The following is a 20,909-nucleotide window of genomic DNA, read 5'->3' on the forward strand; positions in this document are numbered from 1 at the left end:
TCTCTCCTCAGCTTCCCAAGTAGCTGGGACTACAGGCATGTGCCACCACACCTGGCTAATTTAAAAAATTGTTTTGTAGAGACAGGGTCTTGCTTGGTTGCCCAGGTTGATCTCGAACTCCTGGGCTCAAGTGATCCTCCTGTCTTGGCCTCCCAAAGTGCTAGAAGTACAGGTGTGAACCACTGTGCCCAGTCTCTAAGGACATTTAAAAACCCATTTGACTGGGGGAATATCCTCTTGTGAATAAGTATTTATCAGATTTGCAGCATTCATTGAATGATGGGATTATTTTGTGCCCTTGAGTGTCTATGTCTATTATGACCATTTAAAGGACTTTCTAGTCCATTTGTGGGAGGATAGTATGATTAGTCATGATAAATTGATATGTATTACCCAAAGGGATACAAGGATGCCTAATAAAAGATGGTTTTAGGTGAAGAGGGCTGTTCAATTCAAATACCTTTTCTCCCTATTTTTCCAGGAGGTTCCTGGGGCCTGGCCCCCAAGACTATGAAGAGCCTTTGCTGAGGCCATGAGGGGTTACCATGGCGACCGAGGCAGCCATCCCCGCCCAGCCCGCTTTGCTGACCAACAGCATATGGACGTGGGCCCAGCTGCCAGGGCCCCATACCTGCTGGGCTCCAGGGAGGCCTTCTCCACCGAGCCCCGCTTCTGTGCCCCGAGAGCTGGCCTGGGACACATTTCTCCTGAAGGGCCCCTGAGCCTGAGTGAGGGGCCGTCGGTAGGCCCTGAGGGAGGGCCAGGGGGGGCCGGGGTTGGGGGGGGTAGCAGCACCTTCCCCAGGATGTACCCTGGCCAGGGCCCCTTCGACACCTGTGAAGACTGTGTGGGCCACCCACAGGGCAAGGGTGCCCCCCGCCTGCCTCCTACACTCCTGGATCAGTTTGAAAAGCAGTTGCCAGTTCAACAAGATGGCTTCCACACACTACCATACCAGCGAGGGCCAGCAGGGGCAGGGCCCGGGCCAGCGCCAGGGACTGGCACTGCCCCAGAGCCCCGCAGTGAGAGCCCTAGCCGCATCCGGCACCTGGTTCATTCTGTGCAGAAGCTCTTTGCCAAGTCCCACTCTCTGGAGGCGCCGGGGAAGCGGGACTATAATGGGCCCAAGGCTGAGGGAAGAGGTGGCTCTGGAGGAGACAGCTACCCCGGCCCGGGCTCCGGAGGCCCCCACGCCTCCCATCACCACCATCACCACCACCATCACCACCACCATCAGTCCCGGCACGGCAAGAGGAGCAAGAGCAAGGACCGCAAGGGGGATGGGCGGCACCAGGCCAAGTCCACAGGCTGGTGGAGCTCCGATGACAACTTGGACAGTGATAGTGGCTTCCTGGCGGGTGGGAGGCCCCCTGGGGAGCCTGGTGGTCCCTTCTGCCTGGAGGGTCCAGATGGGTCCTACCGGGACTTGAGCTTCAAGGGACGCTCAGGCGGGTCGGAAGGCCGCTGCCTTGCCTGCACTGGCATGTCCATGTCACTGGATGGACAGTCGGTCAAGCGAAGTGCCTGGCATACCATGATGGTCAGCCAGGGCCGGGATGGATACCCGGGGGCCGGGCCAGGCAAGGGGCTCCTGGGTCCGGAGACCAAGGCCAAAGCCAGGACTTATCACTATCTGCAGGTGAGGCTTTTTTGGGGTTGAGGAACAGGGTCCTCAGCCTTCACCAGTCTTGTCAACCAGGGAGCAGTGGAAAGGGTTGGGTGGGAGCCAGCTGTCCCTGTGATGGAGGGCCTGGGTGCTGGGATGCTCTGCCCTGCCCCATTGGGTCACTCTGAGCTCCTTTGGGGCTCCACTTTCCCCATTTGTGCAATGAAGGGGCCCTTCTGTTCTAATGATGTGTCTGTCCCTGAAGACTTCCCCTTGACCTACTGTTTTGGACAGGCTGTGCTGATCTCTGTCTTAGGAGGTTGGAGGCATAATGAAGTTGAGGGCAGGCAGTGGACAGCATAGAGAGGTACACCTTAGCTGTAGCTGCTCTCACGATTGAAGGTCGGCAGTTGGAAAGCAGTTCTCCTGCCCCAAAGCCTTCTCCAGCCCTCTTTTCTGCTATAATCCGGGTGGCCCAGTTGTTTGAATATGAAGATCAGTTATTTCTAGAATGTGCCTCTGCTGAGTTTGTCATTCCGGGGTACCTGTGGTGGGACAGCCGAAGCTGTGGAGGGGTCCTGGGAGTTTCATGTGTCTCATGTGCTTTCCTAGGCTGGGGGACAAACTGGGTTTCAGCCCTGATACAATTCAGGCAGGGCCTCCTGGGAGTGGGTGGTGCAGGGGGTAGCTGGCACGCTGTTCTCATCTTGTCTTATCACCTCTATGGTCTCTGCAGGTGAGGCCAGGAGCTCTGATTCTTACTTTTTATGGAGCCTTCACCCCAGCCTCATCCAGCCCACATCGTTTTCTTAAGTCCTGCCATAATTTTAGGAGAAAAAGTCAATACAAGTTCTGGAGGTCCAGTGTATTTCCACATTCCACATAGTTGATACAGATCTATTTATTCAATGAACGTTTCCTGGGTGCTGTGGATACAAAGATGAAGATACAGTGCTGCTTGTGAGGAGCTCACAGTGTAGAGCGGGAATAGACAAGGAAGCAGATAGAATATAGCGTGATGAGGCTGTGATAGGAGAGAGCCCTGGGCATCTTGGGAACACAGAGGAGACACCTCACTGACCTGGGTGAGGAATGTCCCCTGAGCTGAATCTCAGTGGAGGAGTTGCAGTTGTTGAGTGCCAGCTAAAGGTGTATTGGGTAGAGACTATACAGCATGTTCAAAGGTGTGGAGAATAGAGGCTGCGCGTGTCTTTGTGGGACATTGGCCTTGCTGGGTAAGTTGTGCACAAGTTAGGGCTCTCCTGGAGAACTCATGAAGGCCCAAGGGAGCACATAGGGCCACAGTGCAAGCAAGAAGGGACTTCTGGATTGGCCTGGTTTGCCCACCCCCCACCCCCAGGTAGGGAGGTGCTCTAAGCTGGGAACTGAAGGGTCCAGGGAGGCAGCACCCATCCTTTCTCCCCCATAGCCGATTCCCTGCCATCCCTGAAGACTTGCTGCCATTTCGCTGCTCCCTGCTGCTTCTCCAGGGCTGCCCTGACCTCCCTGGGGGCTTCCTTTTTAACATGCACCTCACAGTGTCCTGCAGAAGTGAGGAGCTCTGCAGTGGCTAGAGTGGGAGCCCTGCAGTGTGGCCTTCCCATCTGCTGGCCTGCCTCTCTCTACCTGCCTGCTGCTGTCTGTGGAGAATGGGGAAGGGGAATGATCCCTCCGGTCTGGAGTTCCAGGGCCTCTGAGGACTGGGAAGTCTGAGCCCATGTGGGGAAGAACCAAAGGGCTATAGGGACCCTCCAGACAGCCTCGCGCTCCCCTGGTACAAAAGCAGGGGAGGCTGGCCCCATGCGGCCAGGTGTCTTTGTTGAACTCCCAATCTGATTGTTGAAGCCCTGTTTCTCCCACTGGATACCAGCTTTCTCTTAAGCCTTTTCCAGAATCCCTCTGTCCACTCTGAGCCCCTGTTTCTTTATGGAGCCTCATGTCTTTTTTCCCATCATCCAGTTGAGCCCCAGCCCCTTGAAGAGCCCTGCTCCTCCCCTTGGGTTCCTTCAAGGGACCCCATCTCATCCCCAGAGTCTCCACCTTTCCCCCGAACCCTATGCTTTCCCTGAGGCGTTACCCCTTTTGGAGCTCCCATCCCTACCCCATTTAACCTGTTCTTTACAACAAGTGTTTTAAATCCTCCCTACCTCCCCCAGTCCTCTCCCCCATGTCTTCACTTACACCTCATTTTCCAAAGTGTAGGCTGACATCACGGACTCCCTCAGCTTCCTGACAGCATCTCTCTAGACGCATCCAGATTCCTAGCCACCCTCGTCCGCTTCCTTGGCTCATAGGAAAACCTAGGACCACCCATCCCAGGCTGATCCTTCCTCCAGGGCTTGAGCCCATCTCCTCATGACCCCCTCCATCCCTGAACTATTCTCTCTTCTGAGGTTTAAAGACTATTTTTACTGGCTCTTTCCATCATTCTGAAAACATGTGCAAAGTCGCTTGCATCCTAAAAAATATTTCTGCAGCCCCATCCCACCTTCCATGTCCTTCATAATTGAGTTCTTAGAGCATAGACACCTACTCTTCACTTCCCTTCAATTCTCCCCTCACTGTGGTCTGATTTCCACACTCCCTGTCACTGACATGCCCCGGCAGTGGCCACAGATGATCTCTTGAGAGCTATCTTCAAAAGCTACTTTTCGGTGCCTATAATAATTGTTACCATTTATTGAGCACTTTCTATGTCCTGGAAACTCTCTATTGGCTCATTTCTCTTTGCCACCAACCCTCTGATGTAGGCATAAGTATCATGACCAACTCGCAGACAAGGAAACTGACACTTAGAGGTTAATCCGTTTTGCTTAAGTTCACCTATCCAGCAGGTGATGGGGCCAGAATTGCACATGGATCTTCTAACTCCCGGGCCTGAGTTACTAACCTCTGAACGCACTGTGGCATTTGACATAATCGACTCCTTTTATTCTTGAAATGTCTCCTGTTTCTATGACATGGCATTTTCCTGACTTCCCTCCTACCCCTCTGCCCACTCCTTCTCAGGTGACTTCACAGGCTCCTCTTCCTTTCTTCACAGTCCCTTTTTAAATGTCAGTGGATCTCTGCTCATCTCTCTTCTTCTCTCCCCTGGGCTGTCTCATTCACTGCTATGGATTCAGCTGCCGCCCCTGACTCCCACATGTCCGCCTCCAGCCCCGATCTCCCCACCGAATCCCAGAACCAAACATCCAACCACCTGCTCAACAGTTCTATGCCAAGCTCAAGGTGCTCAAGCCCGACCCTACCACCTTTCCCCAGACTTGTTTCTCTGGGGTTCTGTGGCTCAGTGAACGGCAGCACCCTCCCCCAGGTCCTCAGCCAGCAGCCTGGCAGTCATCCTCGACTCCTCCCGCCCCCTCATCCCCCACGTCTAATCAGGCTCACTGATGCTCCTCAACACCTCTCATTTCCATCTCCTCTTCCCCCTCATTGTCATTGTCTTAATTTAGGCCTCATCATCTCTTGCCTGGATAACAGCATCAGCCTCCTAATTGGTCATCCTCTTGCCACTTGAGCCTCTGCCCTGCTCCTGGCCCTCCACAATCCAGCCTCTGTTTGGACTGTGGGAGAGCTCTTTCTGCAACACAAATCTGATGTCACTCCCCTGCATGAAGCCCTCTGTGGCTCCCCACAGCGGGGAAGGAGAAAGGATTTGGAATGTAAGCAAGTTGAAAGGATGAAGGAGAAGGAGGGGTAGAAGGGTGACTGAGGTCAGGTGATGCCTGACTGCCGGGCATGGGATTGACACAGGTCACTTTGGTCTCTGATCATCAACCGCTTGACGCCTGCCATGTCACTCCCTCAGACTCTCTAAGTGGCCCTTAATTAAGTGCAGAAGGTCTGTGGAGGATGACGAGGTGCCTCTCGTAAGGGAGGGGGACAGCCTGAGACCCTACCTCCCCTTCTGCCTCTGCATGTACCTGAGTGTGCCTGTTCAAGCCAGGGCAGAGCACCTCTCACTGGCAGTGGGCAAAGAGTCCTGGCCTCGAGATTTACTAGGGTCATGTCTGAGAGACAGAGACCCCTGTTCCTGCAGGTGCCGCAAGATGACTGGGGGGGTTACCCCGCTGGTGGCAAGGACGGGGAGATCCCTTGCCGCAGGATGCGGAGCGGCAGCTACATCAAAGCCATGGGGGATGAGGAGAGCGGAGACTCAGACGGCAGCCCCAAGACATCTCCCAAAGCAGTCGCCCGACGCTTCACCACCCGTCGCTCCTCCAGCGTGGACCAGGCCAGGATCAAGTAAGGACAGGGAGGCCGGGGGGTGTGGGGTCGGGAGGCTGATGCTGGACTCCTGCGGGAGATGTGGGTGCCAGTCAGGTAGTCCTGCTTAGGTTTCAACTGGGGTGTCTCACTCCACTCCACGTAAAGGGAGGGTCTTGGTGGGAGTCCTTCTCTGGTGCCTCTTTGGGAGTCTCTTTACCCAGGGTCTCCTAAGGGATCTCTCTTCGGGGGTTCTGAAGAATAAGACTTGCTCAGAGACCCCAGTGCTATTATCTCCCCTCCCCCACCTCCTAGCAGTCCACTGTTCTGACTCCGGAATTTCGCCCTTTTCCAGCTGCTGTGTCCCACCCCGGATCCACCCCCGGAGCTCCATCCCTGGCTACAGCCGTTCCCTCACCACTGGACAGGTAGGGAGAGGCCCAGTATGCCTGGAGGAAAGAGTGAAAAGGGGATTCAGTCCCATGCTCAGCTTAGGTCTTAAAATCAGAGGGTCTGCCTGTGGAGAGAGCTCAGGCCTGTCTCTGGGGAAACTGGGAAACCTGCCTGAGGACTCCTGGAGCTGACTCAGGCTGGGAGTCTCAGAATCACAGCCTTAAAACCCACCAAGCGTCCTCAAAGTGATGAGCTTGTAAGGGCAACGCCAGTGCCCTGGGGCTCTTCACAGGCCCGATTGCTCCCTCCTTGCCCCCATGTAAAAGGTAGGATTGATCTCTACAGACAGGGCACAGGCCAAGCTGCAGTCTCAGACGTGACCTGGGCCTGAATTCTGCCACCTTACCCCTCTGTCCTGAGGAACCACCAGCAAGAAACCTTACTTTTCAACACCTCTGTTTCTCATCTTTAAAATGGCAATAGTAGGGACAGTTATTTTGCAGGGGTTTTGTGAGACTTCAGTGAGAAAATGTATGCAAACGCAAGGTACTTGGCCCGAAAATGGCATTTTATAAATGTGAGTTCCATATCTAAGTGTAGACTTTCCCCTTAATTAGACAGAATCAGCAGCGTTTAGTGATTAAACACATGAGATGGGGTTGAATTCCAGCTTGGCTACTTACCAGCTGAGTGACCTGGGGCAAGTTACTTGACTTTTTTTGAGCCCCACTTTCCCTTTTTAAAAATAGGCATCATAATAGTGTTCTTGGCACATAGCCAGCACTCAGTAAAGGTTAGCTATTTTTACTGTATGCTGGGGAAAAAATGCAATGCAAAAGACTGTCCACATTGGCTGTCATTGTTCACTGCTGCAGTCCCTCAGTATTCCTTTGTTCCATTGCCTGAACCAGGGAATCTGATTGGCACAGCTCTCTTTTTACATCAGACCAGCCTATGTTGTTAAACTCACGAGTTAATGCCTAGCCCTCATTTTACCTCACCCATCAGCCACATGTAACACAGTTGAAGACTCCCTCCTTCCCGAAAGACTTTACTTGGTTGGCTTGGAGGACACCACACCCTCTACATTCTCCTAGATTCCCTCCCTGGCTGCTTATCCTCAGTCTGTGTCTTGGGTGCCTCTGTAACTCCCCAGGATCTAAACACTGGAGTTTTCTAGGGCTCAGTCCCTGAACTTCTCTCTATACCTACTCCTTAGGTGGTCTTGTCCGGGCTCATGGCTGAGAGCCTGATGACTACCAAATGTATATCTCCAGCCCAAACACTCCTGTAAATGCGAGGCATATATGTCTAACTGTGTATTGAAATCTCATTTGGATGTTTAGTAGCCATCTCAAACTTAAGATGTCCAAAACTAAACTGCTGATACACACACCCTCCACAATCCCCTCCCGCCCCTCGCTGCCGCAGTTGCTGCTCTATCCTCTGAATTCTCCATTTCAGATAATGGCAACTTTATCCTTCTAGAAGCTCTGGTTTAAAAGCCTGAAGTCAGTCTTGACCACTTTCTCTCTCTCACAACTCACCTCCAATCCTTCAGCTGATCCTGCTGGTCCCACCTTTAAAATATATCCAGGATCCAACCACTCCTCACCACCTCCACTGCCACCGATTCTTCCAGGCACCATGTCCTTTTGTCTGGATGATGGCACTGCCTTCTAACTGGTCTCCTGTATTTGCTCTTGCTCCACCTCATCCTCTCTCATTACAGCCCACGTGATCTTTAAAAACTATAATCACACCAGCTCTTCTGTTCAAAACTCTCACCTTGCTCAGAGTGAACATCAAGAACCAACCATGGCTTTCAAGGCCTGCATGACCTGGTGACCTCGCTGGAGTGGAGCTGCCTCTGAGTTCCTCTCCTAACGCTGTTCCCCTCCCTCCCACTCCAGCCACACTAGACTCCCTAGGGCCCTTGCATTTGCCACTACCTTTGCCTGGATGTCACCTTCCCAGCCACTCTCAGGGATCACTTCCTAACTTCTTTCAGGTCTTTTCCCAAATGCCCTAAAATTTTAATTTAACACTCCCCTTCCAGCATTTCCTATTCCCCTTCCCTGTACTGTCATTGTCGAGGTCTTCTCTGCCTTCTTCCTCCTGCCCTTTCTCCTTCTTCTTAGCACTTTGCACTATCTAACATCACATATACTTGACATATTTAGCCTGGAGGTATGGCTTCTTATTCTTGCTTTATAGAAGATGAAGTAAGTTTAAAGCACTAGAGATGTCACCCTATTATGTCTCATACTTTTTTCCCCTTACGTCTATTTTTTTTTGTTTAGTATTTGCCTAGAACACCTTTTTCCATCTTTTACTTTAAAGCTTTTTGTCTATGTCTCAGGTATATTTTTTGAAAATAGTTATAGCTACATTTTACCTATATCCATTCTGATAATTGCTTGAGAGTTTAGTACATTTATATTTATTGTGATTACTGATAATCTGTGATTACCCCTTGGCCTAAACCTGGGGTAGTGTGATGACCCTAGCCCTAACCCTTGGGTTTATTTCTGTCATCTTATTTTGTGCCTTCTATTTATCTTGCCTTTGGGCTGATGCTTTCCTGCTCCTTTGCTGCCTCCTTTTGGTTTGAGTTTTCTTTATTCTACTCCCCACCAAATCCCACACTGGTTTAGTAGTTATATATTCTATTTTATTCTTTGTGGTTACCCTTATAATTTTCATATGCATATTTGACTTAATGTCTGAAGCTGACAGTTTTTTCTGTACTCCTCCTGAACAATACAGAGGCCCTAAGACAGTTTTATTTTTATTTATTAATTTTTTTTTTGTGACGGAGTCTGGCTCTGTTGACCAGGCCAGAGTGCAGTGGCTAGATCTCTGCTCACTGCAACCTCCGCCTCCTGGGTTCAAGTGATTCTCCTGCCTCAGCCTCCCGAATAACTGGGATTACAGATGTGCACCACCACACCTGGCTAACTGTTTTGTATTTGTAGTAGAGACGGGGTTTCACTATGTTGGCCAGGCTGGTTCCGAACTCCTGACCTCAGGTGATCCACTCGCCTTGGCCTTCCAAAGTGCTGGGATTACAGACATGAGCCACCACAGCTGGCCGACATTCTGATTTTGATGACCTCTTCCCTTCTTGTTCTTCTTTTTTTTGGCAACAAAAATTTATTTTCTCACAATTCTGGAGGCTAGAAATCTGATCAAGGTGTCAGCTGGAGTGGTTTCTACCATTCGGTAATTTGTATTTTTATATTTTTTATGTTGTTTGGAGAACAAAACATTTTAAATTTGATGATGCATAATTCATCAATTTTTCTCTTCTTGATTGTGCTTTGGCATAAAATTTAAGAAATCTTTGTCTAATGCAAGATCACAAAAATTTAATGTTTCTCCTAAGAATTTTGTAGTTTAACATTTATATTTAGATGTATGACCCACTGTGAGTAGTGTGTGTGTGTGTGTGTGTGTGTGTGTGTGTGTGTATGTGTGTGATTCAAGTTAGGGGTCCAGCTTTATGTTTTTGAATGCGGATATCCAATTTTCCTAGCATCATTTGTTGAAAAGGCTTTTCTTTCCTCATTGAAATTTCTTGGCCCCTTTTTCGAAATCAATTTACCATAAATGCATGTGTTTATTAATGAACCTTAAAATTTACTCCATTGGTCTGCATGAACCTATCTTTATGCTATTACCACATGCTTTGATTGCTGTAACTGTGTAGTAAGGATTGATTTTGGTAAGCTGAAATTATACAATTTCGTTACTCCTTTTAAAGATTGCTTTGTGTTTTGTGTTTCCTTTGCATATACACATGGATTTTGGGTAGGCTTGTTGATTTCTATAAAAAATATAGTTGGGAATTTGAAGGGATTGCCCTGAATGTGTAGATTAATTTATGGAGTATTGTATTCCTAACAATATTAAGTATTATTATCCTTGAATATTGGATGTATTTCCATTTATTCAGTTTTTCTTTGATTTCTTTCAGCATTTATTTTACTTATTATTATTATTATTATTATTTTAATTTTTTTTTTTCTTTGAGACAGTCTCGCTGTGTCGCCCAGGTTGGAGTGCAGTGGCATGATCTCGGCTCACTGCAAGCTCCGCCTCCTGGGTTCACGCCATTCTCCTGCCTCAGTCCTCAGAGTAGCTGGGTCTACAGGCGCCCGCCACCACGCCTGGCTAATTTTTTCGTATTTTTAGTAGAGAAAGGGTTTCACCGTGTTAGCCAGGATGGTCTCGATCTCCTGACCTCTTCATCCACCCGCCTTGGCCTCCCAAAGTGCTGGGATTACAAGCATGAGCCAACGCTCCCAGCCTATTTTACTTTTAATTTTTATTATAAATTGACAAATTGTGGGTGTATATATTTATGGGGTACAAAGTAATGTTATGATTTATGAATACAATGTGGATAATGAAATCAAGTGAATTGAAATACCCATCACCTCAAATACTTAAGTGATCTTAGGACACTTTAATTTCCTTGACTTCTTCCCTTCTTATGTGGACTTACGGCCCAGTATTTTAGTTCTACCCTTTAACCTGTCAAATTAGTCTCTATTATTATTGTTACTTTTTATATTATTAGCTCTTGATGATATATACTCACATCTCTACCTTTTTTACTCCTCACTTTACCTCCTTACATCTCATTGTTTCCTCCTAAAGTATATTCTTCAGTAATTTTTTCAGCAAATATCTGTTAGTAGCAAACTTGGACTTTAACAAAAATATATTTTACCCATACTGTTTGATACAGTTTAGCTTATTGTGGGAATTCTAGCTTAACATTTATTTTCTCTCAGTGTTTTGAAGATATTCTTTTGTCATCTGTCTGTTGTTGCCATTAAGGAGTCTGCTATCATCCTGATTGTCTTTGTAAGTAGTTTTAATTTCTCTCAGGTTGCTGTTGAGATCTTGCTTTGATTTCATTGTTCTGCAGTTTTGCTATGATATGTTCATGTGTGTGCTCCATAGATCTGTGGATTTCTGTTTTTCATCAATTCTGGAAAATTCTCTCATGTTATAGTTTGCATAGTATATCTTTTCCCCATCCTTTTACTTTCAACTGTTTGTGTTTCAGATTTAAGGTATGTCTCTTGTAGACAGCATCTAATGGGTTTTTTTTTGTTTTTGCTTTATCTTATCACTATGCCTTTTGAATGAGTGTTTTGTCCACTCATGTTTTATTTTATTTATTTAATTTGTTTTTGAGGTAGGGTCTTGTTCTGTCATTAAGCTACAATGTAGTGGTGTGAACATGGCTCACTGCAGCCTTGACCTCCCAGGCTCAATCTATCCTCCCACCCCAGTTCCCCAAGTAGCTGGGACTAGAGACACATACCACCATGCCTGGCTAATTTTTGTATTTCTTGCAGAGATGGGGCTTCACCATGTTGCCCAGGTTGGTCTCAGAACTTCTGAGCTCAAGTGATCCACACACCTTGGCCTCCCAAAGTTCTGAGATTACAGGCATGAGCCACCATGCCAGGCCTTCACATCTTAATGTGGTGATTGATGTGGTTGGATTGTCTTATACTATTTTTTGATCTTCTGTTCCTTCTTTACTGTCTTCTTTTGTATTAAATCAATAAATATTTTAGTGTATCATTTACATTTATTTGTTAATTTTTTTACTATACAATTTGAGTTACCTTCCTAGTGATTGCACTAGGAATTACAATGTATATCATAGCTTATCAAAATATAATCATGGTAAAATATAGAAGCATTGCTCTATTATAACTCATTTTCCCCCTTTGTGCTATTACTGTCATATATTACCTATATATGTTTTAAACCTAACACTTGTTATAAACCAACATTGGTATTATAATAAGTGCTTTGTGTAATCTTACGTCTTTTAAAGAGGGTAAGAGAGGAAGCGAGGAAAATATATTTATAGAGGCTCTTGTATTTACTCACATATTTACCATTTCTGGTGCTCTTTATTTCTTCTTCTGTATTTGAGTTACCATTGGGTGTTACTTTATTTTCTTTTTAGCCTGAAGGACTTCCATTAGTGCTTCTCATAATATAAGTCTCCTGGCAATAAATTATTCAGTCTACATTTATCTGGAAATGTTTTTATTTTTACTTTATCTTGGAGGAATAGTTTTGCTGGATATAGAATTCCTGGCTCACAGTTATTTTTCTTTCAGCACTTTGAATACACCATTCCACTGCCTTCTGGTGTTCATTATTTTTGATGAAAAGTGAGTTGTTTCCCTCTATGTGATGAATTGTTTTTCTTGTGCTGCTATTAAGATTTTCTCTGTTTTCAGCTTTCAACATTTTGACTGTAATTTGTGTGAATATAGATCTCTTAGTGTTTAACCTACTTTAGGTCCATGGAGCTTCTTTGATCTCTAATGTTTTTTGCTTTTTAATTAAATTTGGTAGCTAGGCACAGTAGTGGGCACCTGTACCCCTAGCCACTTGGGAAGTGGAGGCAGGAGGATTGCTTCAGCCCACAAGTTTGACCTGTAGTGCACTATGTTATGATTGTGCCTGTGAATACCCACTGCACTGAAGCCTGGGCAACATAGTGAGACCTCATCTCTAAAGAAAACAAAAACAAAAAACAAAAAACAAGAATAAAAACAAAAGGAAAGTTTTTGGCTATTGTCTCTCCAAATATTTTTTTCTGCCCTGTCTCTTCCTTTTCCTATTTTTTCTCCTCCTCCTTCTGGAACTCCCATCACATGTATGGTGGTATGCTTGATGTTGTCCCATAGGCCTCTGAGGCTGTGTTCATTTCTGTTTAATATTTTTTCTCTCCATTATTCATACTGGATAATTTATACAGATCCATCTTCATGTTTACTGATCATTTATTATGTTGAGCCCCTCTACTGAATTTTTAATTTCAGTTACTATACTCTTCAGCCCCAGAATTTCCATTTGTTCCTTTTTTTAATCTCTCTCTCTTTGTTGTGATTTGTATTCATGAAGTCATTGTTGTCATGCTTTCCTTTAAATCTTTAAGCATGGTTTCCTTTAATTCTTTGACATATTTATAATAGCTGCTTTGTAGTCTTTGTCTGATAAATCCAACATTTGGGGATATGCATACCTTCTTGTTTATTTGCATGTCTCATAATTTTTTTTTTTTTTTTTTTTGAGACGGAGTCTCGCTCTGTCACCCAGGCTGGAGTGCAGTGGCGCAATCTCGGCTCACTGCAAGCTCCACCTCCTGGGTTCACGCCATTCTCCTGCCTCAGCCTCTCTGAGTAGCTGGGACTACAGGTGCCCGCCACCACGCCCGGCTAATTTTTTTTGTATTTTTAAGTAGAGCCAGGGTTTCACCGTGGTCTCGATCTCCTGACCTCGTGATCCGCCCACCTTGGCCTCCCAAAGTGCTGGGATTACAAGTGTGAGCCACCGCGCCCGGCCGCATGTCTCATAATTTTTTGTTAAATATTGAACATTTTAGGTAATACATTGTAGTAATTCTAGATTCTTATGTTTTCCTCTTGAAGATTGTTATTGCTTTATTTGTTTGTTAATCCCTGAATGTAATCTGTGAAATCTGTCTTCCTGACAACATGCGGCCTCTAATGTTTCCATTCAGTTTTATTTCCTTCTTATTTTTATTTTTAAGCCTTTTTTTCTTAGGGATTTCCCCCATATCTGCATAGCCTAGTGTTCAGCCAGAGATTTTTCGGAGGTTGTGCTCAAGAACCTCAAGCTAGTTAGACTTTTTCTCTGCCTATAGTTCTACGTGTGAGCTGGGGAGGGCAAAGTTCAGGTTGTTTTCAAACCTACCCTGGCTTTTTCTCTTCACCAGACTCTTTTATTTCCCCTGCACACATATATAGGCTCCATTGGATGTGTGGGTGGCTCAGGCTTCTCTGGTCTCTGCTGTGCATTCACCCAGCTTCAAGTTAACCCAAGATATGTGGAGAGCTTATCAAACTCCCTTGGTCTGTCTCACTCCCTGGAATTTTCTGATAAATTCCTGGCTAGTTTGCCAGTCCATTGTTTGGCCCAAACATTGCTGAAACCCAGTCTAACAGTGCTTCTGGCCTTCCCTGTTCTTGATATTATAACTGACAATGCCCCAAATTAAGTGGAGCCCTCTGGCAGAGGCAGTGAAGCAGCTGATTTTTCACAGGCGGCACCACGTTTGTTGAAGTATTGCAACTGATAGTGTCGGGGGCCTGGTGAACGAGGGCAGCCTCAGGCAAGAATACGATAGAGTTGTGCTATTCTTACCCAAAGTTCAGTAATTTTTATGAATACATGTTTCTTTGTTGTATGTCTTTTATTGATTTGCAGAACGATAAAATGGTGGTTTTTGACAGTTTTGTCCTGCTTTAGAGTCGTATTTTCTTCTGTTTTCAGTTTCATCTTTTAAGCTTAGGACTTTTAAACATCACTTAAAAGTTATTTTGTTTTAGCTAGGGTAGTACTAGCTGCTATAACAGAGAAATCTTGAATTCTCAATGGCTTAACTCAATAAAAGTTTAGTTTTTGTTTATGTCACAATTTGTATTTTCTATTGCTATGTAAGCTATCCCCAAATGTAGTGTCTTTAAACAACAAATATTTATTATCTCACAGTTTCTGTGGGTCAGGAATCTGAGTGCAGCCTGGCTGGGTGCGACTGGGTCAAGTGTCTCACAAAGTTGCAATCAAGGTGTTGGCCAAGGCTGCAGCATCTCAAGGCTTGACTGGGTGAAGATCTGCTTCCATGCTCGCTCACATGGCTCTTGGCAGGCTACAGATCCTTGCTAGCTACTAACCAGGGACATCAATTTCTTCTATGTGGGACTCACTACAGGGCTACTCACAGCATAGCAGCTTGCCTCCCCCAGAGCAAAGGCTCTGAGAGAAAGAGAATAAGAAAAGCTGTCTAAGATGGAAGCCATGGTCTGTTTGTAACCTAATCTCAGAAGTGATATCCCATTGTATCTGCCATATTCTATTCATTAGAAGTGGGCCAATAAGTCCGGTCCACACTCATGAGAAAGGGATTACACAAGGGTGTGAGTTCCAGGGGATGGAGATCATTAGGAGGTATGTCAGAGGCTGTCTCCCACGTAGTACACTCATCTTCCATGGAAATTTATCTGTGAGAAGCATGAGCAGCTTGGGTTAGGAGTGAGTTCCCCAGGAAATATTTTGCAGTTGCTTCTGTTAGAATATCCCTGGTTTGGGACTATTTTATGTTAATTTTTAATTTTGGGGGTGTGGCCCATGAAGGTTCATGCAGATACAAGGTACCGTGGCTGTGTGAGGACAAGCTTGCAGGTACAGATTCTTAGGGGATTTGCCTCTTTTCCTTTCCCGCCATCCCTGTACTTCAGACCAGCTTCCTTGTCATCAGCCTGTGGTGATGACTAATTTTTTTATTTTAGTCTACATTTTCATCAAAGGTTTCACTTTTCCTAACTTTATGCAGGTTCTCCTTTCCAATTCCATGCTTCATGTGGGCCCGAAGCCTTCCTCCTATGCCCAAGTGGGTGTTAAAACTTAAGCTTTTACCAAAACGCTGAGACCAACAGCCCCTGCCCCCACCTCCCGCCTCCACTGGGCTGTTTGGAGCATTGGCTCACACAGTTAATATTCTGATTTTCCAGTCTCCTCTTTGCTTTTGTTCCCTGGGGACTTATCTCGCTTTCTTGTGAGCTCAGCTATGCATATAAAGCAACATTTGTCATATTTTATCCAATGTTTTGAAATGGGAGAGTTTTCTAAAGGTTACCTAAACTAAATAACGCAAGTAAAGCATACAGGATGTTGCCTGGCCCCCTGTCGGACCCACCAACTCTAGTCTGGACAATTTCCAATTAGACACGAAGCATTTTTACTTTAAATATTCCATGAGCTTGGAAATGGCTACTGATTCCAGTCTGGTTTGGAGAAAGGCTAAGGATCTCATCCCAAGAGGATTCTTTGACTTTGAGTCTCCTGTAAGTGGGTGTTGGGGGAAGCAGGGTGCAAGTCAGTGCAGGGATAATAGGAGCATTCACAGTACAATGTTACAGTTTTATAATTGTAAGATAGTAAAGATCAACTTGGGTGTAATATTTCTCTGAGAGTCTCTGAGTCCGTGTTCCCCTTGTGTCCTGGTCTCCTGTTGGAACCCCAGAAGCTCCTCTTGGCCAGCTGAGCTGGCAGGTGTATGACCCCAGGGAGTTGTTCGCCCTCTTTTGTCTGCCTTGGATAGAATTGGTTGTGAGTATTGCCTGTGGGTGGGATTTCAAGAGATGCAGAACCCCAGGGAAAGAGGCACTTCTCATTCTGAGTGGTATTGTCACCGTGATTTAAGAGCCTCTTGTTGCTAATAATAGTACCTAAAGTTTATTGAGCATCTACTGTGTGCCAGATATTATGCCTAGTGCTTTATACACAGAAGAGGGCTAGAGATACAGAAATATACTACAGAGTGAGATTCCTTTCATCCCTGGTGTCTGGACTTGAGACCAGCGTGCTTTCTGCTAGGGTTAGATTAGCTCCCCTGTGCTCCAAGAGGGACACTCTGGGCTGCATTTGTTCTAATTGGGGAGTGTCTTGAGCCTAGCCCAGAAATAGCAGGAGTTAGTTCAGTTCCTGTGTTTTAGGAAATACACTGGCAACTGTTGTCTTTGGTGCCTCAGAAATACAGAGACAGAAAGACTGAGAGGTAGATGATAGAGCATCATGGTGAAAGCCACAACTGTCACACAAGTGTGGCTTGTGTCAGTCAAATATGATAGAACTTAACTTCTACGGGGTCTCGGATTGATTTTCCATGGCCTGGGATTTCCATGCACTTGTAATGAAGCTCCTTTAGAAAAAGCTTAAAAAAGTTCAGACAATCCTTCTTTTTAATTAGCAGGCCCACATTGCAACCAATGAATCTAAATCTCCAGCAAATTTGGCTCTGAGCTTCTAAGCAGCCAAAGCAAGAGAGGTGTTTTGTTAACCCTGGGTTCAGATCCTTGGGGTGGGGCCTGAGTTAATGTAGGTTTAACAAGCTCCCCAAGAGAATCTGTTGCTCAATCAGCCTTACGTGGGAGCCAGGAAGCATGACATTTAATTTCAGTTTTGTCACTTACCAGCTGGGCATCCTTAGGCAATTCATCTGCCCTCTCTGGGTCTTGTTTGTCCATTAATAGATTGGAATAGAAATGGCTCTATTTGAAGTAGAATCCAGTGAAATCATGTTATGCTTTGGAGGCTGAATTGTGGAAACATTGAGCTGCAGTTTACACATGGATCAGGCCACTCCTTTGAGCCTCTGTTGACTGCACATAAAGATAATGCCGTGAATCTTTCCTGGGAGATGTCACAAGAGGCAGCCATGTGATACTTGCTGTTACGTTTGCCATGGGATGCTGTCGAGGACCTTGTCCATGACTTCATCCAATGGACTCTACATAATCATCCACAGGGGATGATTGTCTCTTAGTCTCAGGGACAGGAATTGTTGTGGTTCTCATGGGCATCTGGCCTGTGTTTACCAGGCAGGCCCTGAGACCTTCGCATGCCGCTAGCCGAGGGCTTACTGTGTGCCAGTGCCTGTACCAAACGCCTCACATGTTTTTCTTTGAGTCCCCTCAATAGCCCTATGAAGATGGTACCATTATCACTCTCATTTGACAGGAGAGCAAACTGAGGCCCCCAAACTTTAACTTTCCCAGGCCATTCTGCTAGGAAGTGGTAGAGCCAGCACTTGAATCTAGGAGAAGTCTCACTCATAGCCCATGCAGGCAACTCTGAGGCTATACTCCCTGATGCTTTGCCTGCTTGGAAGCTCAGGGTTAAATACGTGCCCATCTTGAGCAATGTTCAGGACCTTGTCACCTGTGTTCTGGGTGTAGCACTTACCTCTGGTAGCACCTTTTCCTGCCTTTTTCTTTGCACCAGTTTTCTCATGTAATGTGAATGAAGCTGCAACCTCTGTGGTATATTTAGTCTTCGTGTGGTGGCGTGCGGCACAGTTCCATGAACAAATTTTTGTTTTGCTTTTTTTCAAACTTTAACTTTTTTTTTTTAACGCCATGGATTCTGCACCACCAAAATACCAAAAACAAAACCAAGAACCTCATCCAGCAATGGCTAAGCTTTCCTCAGTGGGGGAGGGTAGAGAAGGAACCCACAGGTTAAGCCAGAACCCGAGTGAGTGGATAGAAGGTTGGGGAAGGCAAGGGCCGGGTGCGGTGGCTCACGCCTGTAATCCCAGCACTTTGGGAGGCTAAGACGGGCGGATTATGAGGTCAGGAGATCGAGACCATCCTGGCTAACACGGTGAAACCCCGTCTCTACTAGAAATACAAAAAAATTAGCCGGGTGTGGTGGCAGCTGCCTGTAGTCCCAGCTACTTGGGAGGCTGAGGCAGGAGAATAGGGTGAACCCGGGAGGCAGAGCTTGCAGTGAGCCGAGATCGCGCCACTGCACTCCAGCCTGGGCAACTGAGAGAGACTCTGTCTCAAAAAAAAAAAAAAAAAGAAGAAGGTGGGGGAAGGCTTGGGACACTGGTAGGTTAATAACTTTGCTCCATCACTTACGCATTAGTTTCCATCCTGCCACTTAGTATTTTTTATATATATATATATAGCATATATACATGTAGTGTATATATATAGTATATATATGTAGTATATCTATAGTATATGTATGCTACATATGTACTATATGTATAGTATATATATAGTACATATATGTAGTGTATATATATAGTGTGTGTATATATATATATATATATATAGCTTTCAATCAATTTTGTAATGTAATGGATTATAAATAATAAAATAAAAGGTGTCCTCCATGAAGTCCCCACCCCCATACTGGGCAAGAGGGTGCATGCCAGGTCCCTGGTCCTCTCTGTCGGGGTCAGGTGAGAGAAACCTCAGGGGATGGGACTAGGTGGAGAGGAAAACACGGTGGTGTGCAGCCCGGAGTGCAGCCAGCCAGACACCTGGAAGAGGCATAGGTGGGGTGGAGGTGGGGGTGGGGGTGGGATATTTAGAGGAAAGACTGGGCCCCAAGACAAGCCTGGGGAGCAGAATGGGGCAGAGATGCCCCCATCTTTCTTTGCAAATAGTTAGGGTTTCTTGTAGTTCAAATGCGGAAGAGTCGCCCACAGCCTCTGCAGATATAGAGAGGTCTTCCCCTAAGGCAGAGCACCCCAGGGACTTCCACCCCCTCCCGGCACCTCATAACTGTCCTCCTGACCCCCTGCCCCCAGCTCAGCGATGAGTTGAACCAGCAGCTGGAGGCCGTGTGCGGGTCGGTGTTTGGGGAGCTGGAGTCCCAGGCCGTGGACGCCCTGGACCTGCCCGGCTGTTTCCGCATGCGGAGCCACAGCTACCTCCGGGCCATCCAGGCCGGCTGCTCTCAAGACGACGACTGCCTGCCCCTCCTCGCTGCCCCTGCCGCTGTCTCAGGGAGGCCCGGCTCCTGTGAGTACACCTCCCTGCCCCTGGCCCGGCCCTAGGCTGGAGAGCGCCCTGGGTCCGGGTTCTGGCCTCCCCCTCGACTGTGCTGTGACCCGCGCAGATCGCTCGCTCACGGGGTCGGATGACGGGGAGAGCGTCCCTTGGCGTGTGTGCAGCAGCACGTGGAGTGCGCGCCGCTGCAGGGTCCCGTAGGGCCTCCTGCGGGTGGGAGTCGGGCGCGGGCCCAGGACCCAGGCAGGGCCGCGAGCCTCACGCACTGCGTCTCTGCGCTCGCCGGCCACAGCCTTCAACTTCAGAAAGGCCCCGCCCCCCATCCCGCCGGGAAGCCAGGCCCCGCCCCGCATCTCCATCACCGCCCAGAGCAGCACCGACTCCGCGCACGAGAGCTTCACGGCGGCCGAGGGCCCCGCCCGGCGCTGCAGCTCCGCCGACGGGCTGGACGGCCCCGCCATGGGTGCGCGCACCCTGGAGTTGGCGCCGGTGCCGCCCCGGGCCAGCCCCAAACCCCCCACACTCATCATCAAGACCATCCCTGGCAGGGAGGAGCTGCGGAGCCTGGCGCGGCAGCGGAAGTGGCGGCCGTCCATTGGGGTGCAGGTATGGAACGGGGAGGCGCCCACGAAAGGCGCTGACCCTGGCCGGTCGGGGCTGGGGTGAGGGGCTGGAAGCGGCCTTCTGGATATATCGACATTCTTTCTGGCTTGACTTGAGCTGCAAGTGAACCCCGTGCCTGGACATCGACGGGGCTGCTCCAGCCAGCCCCCGCCCACTCCCTCGTCCCTCGTCCCTCGTCCTGGCACCATCGTCCCTCCTGGCTAATGGAGGGCGCTGGAGGGCCGTGCCCAGTGGTTGCCACTTTGAGGCCTGTGACCGACCGCCTGGGTCTCTCATCTCGTTCAGGCAGATGGTCTTTGCAGGACCTGCCAGCTGGCTTGGGGCGCAGCCATTGCTAGCCGTTCTCCCCGGGAAGGGCTTTCACCTTGGCTCGCCACAGCCACTGACTCCTCCACCCTGCCACCAGGTGGAGACGATCTCAGATTCGGACACCGAGAACCGGAGCCGGAGGGAGTTCCACTCCATCGGCGTGCAGGTGGAAGAGGACAAGAGGTAGGTCACGGTGGGACTGCCCAGGCTTCGTTGGGAGACAGGAGGAGAGAGGGCTGCGTAGTGTCCCCACTAGCCCAGTCTTCCTGCACATCCTCTTTTCCTGGAGGTGAGAGCAGGCCTTTTTATAGAGGGTGGTCAGAGCAGCCACAGGGGCTGTTCCATAGAGGTGTCACCAGAGGAGTTATCAAACCTAGAGTTCTTGTGCCCAT

The 20,909-nt window shown here is 47.8% G+C and overlaps 1 protein-coding gene across 5 annotated transcripts in view; it reads left to right on the forward strand.

Annotated features, from left to right (window-relative positions):
• The window catches only part of DLGAP3 (DLG associated protein 3), a 64,094-nt gene that overhangs the window by 23,719 nt on the left and 19,466 nt on the right, over nt 1-20,909 (forward strand). For all 5 annotated transcript variants that reach the window (XM_055254715.2, XM_063627889.1, XM_063627892.1 and 2 more), the window contains 6 exons: nt 482-1,639; nt 5,649-5,854; nt 6,171-6,243; nt 19,383-19,596; nt 19,877-20,190; nt 20,615-20,700. In XM_055254715.2, the coding sequence (XP_055110690.1) occupies nt 533-1,639; nt 5,649-5,854; nt 6,171-6,243; nt 19,383-19,596; nt 19,877-20,190; nt 20,615-20,700 (2,000 nt within the window). In that variant the 5' untranslated portion in view covers nt 482-532. The remainder of the gene's footprint in view (nt 1-481; nt 1,640-5,648; nt 5,855-6,170; nt 6,244-19,382; nt 19,597-19,876; nt 20,191-20,614; nt 20,701-20,909) is intronic.

Source organism: Symphalangus syndactylus, chromosome 12 (assembly GCF_028878055.3).
Source record: "Symphalangus syndactylus isolate Jambi chromosome 12, NHGRI_mSymSyn1-v2.1_pri, whole genome shotgun sequence".
Lineage (NCBI taxonomy): Eukaryota > Metazoa > Chordata > Mammalia > Primates > Hylobatidae > Symphalangus > Symphalangus syndactylus.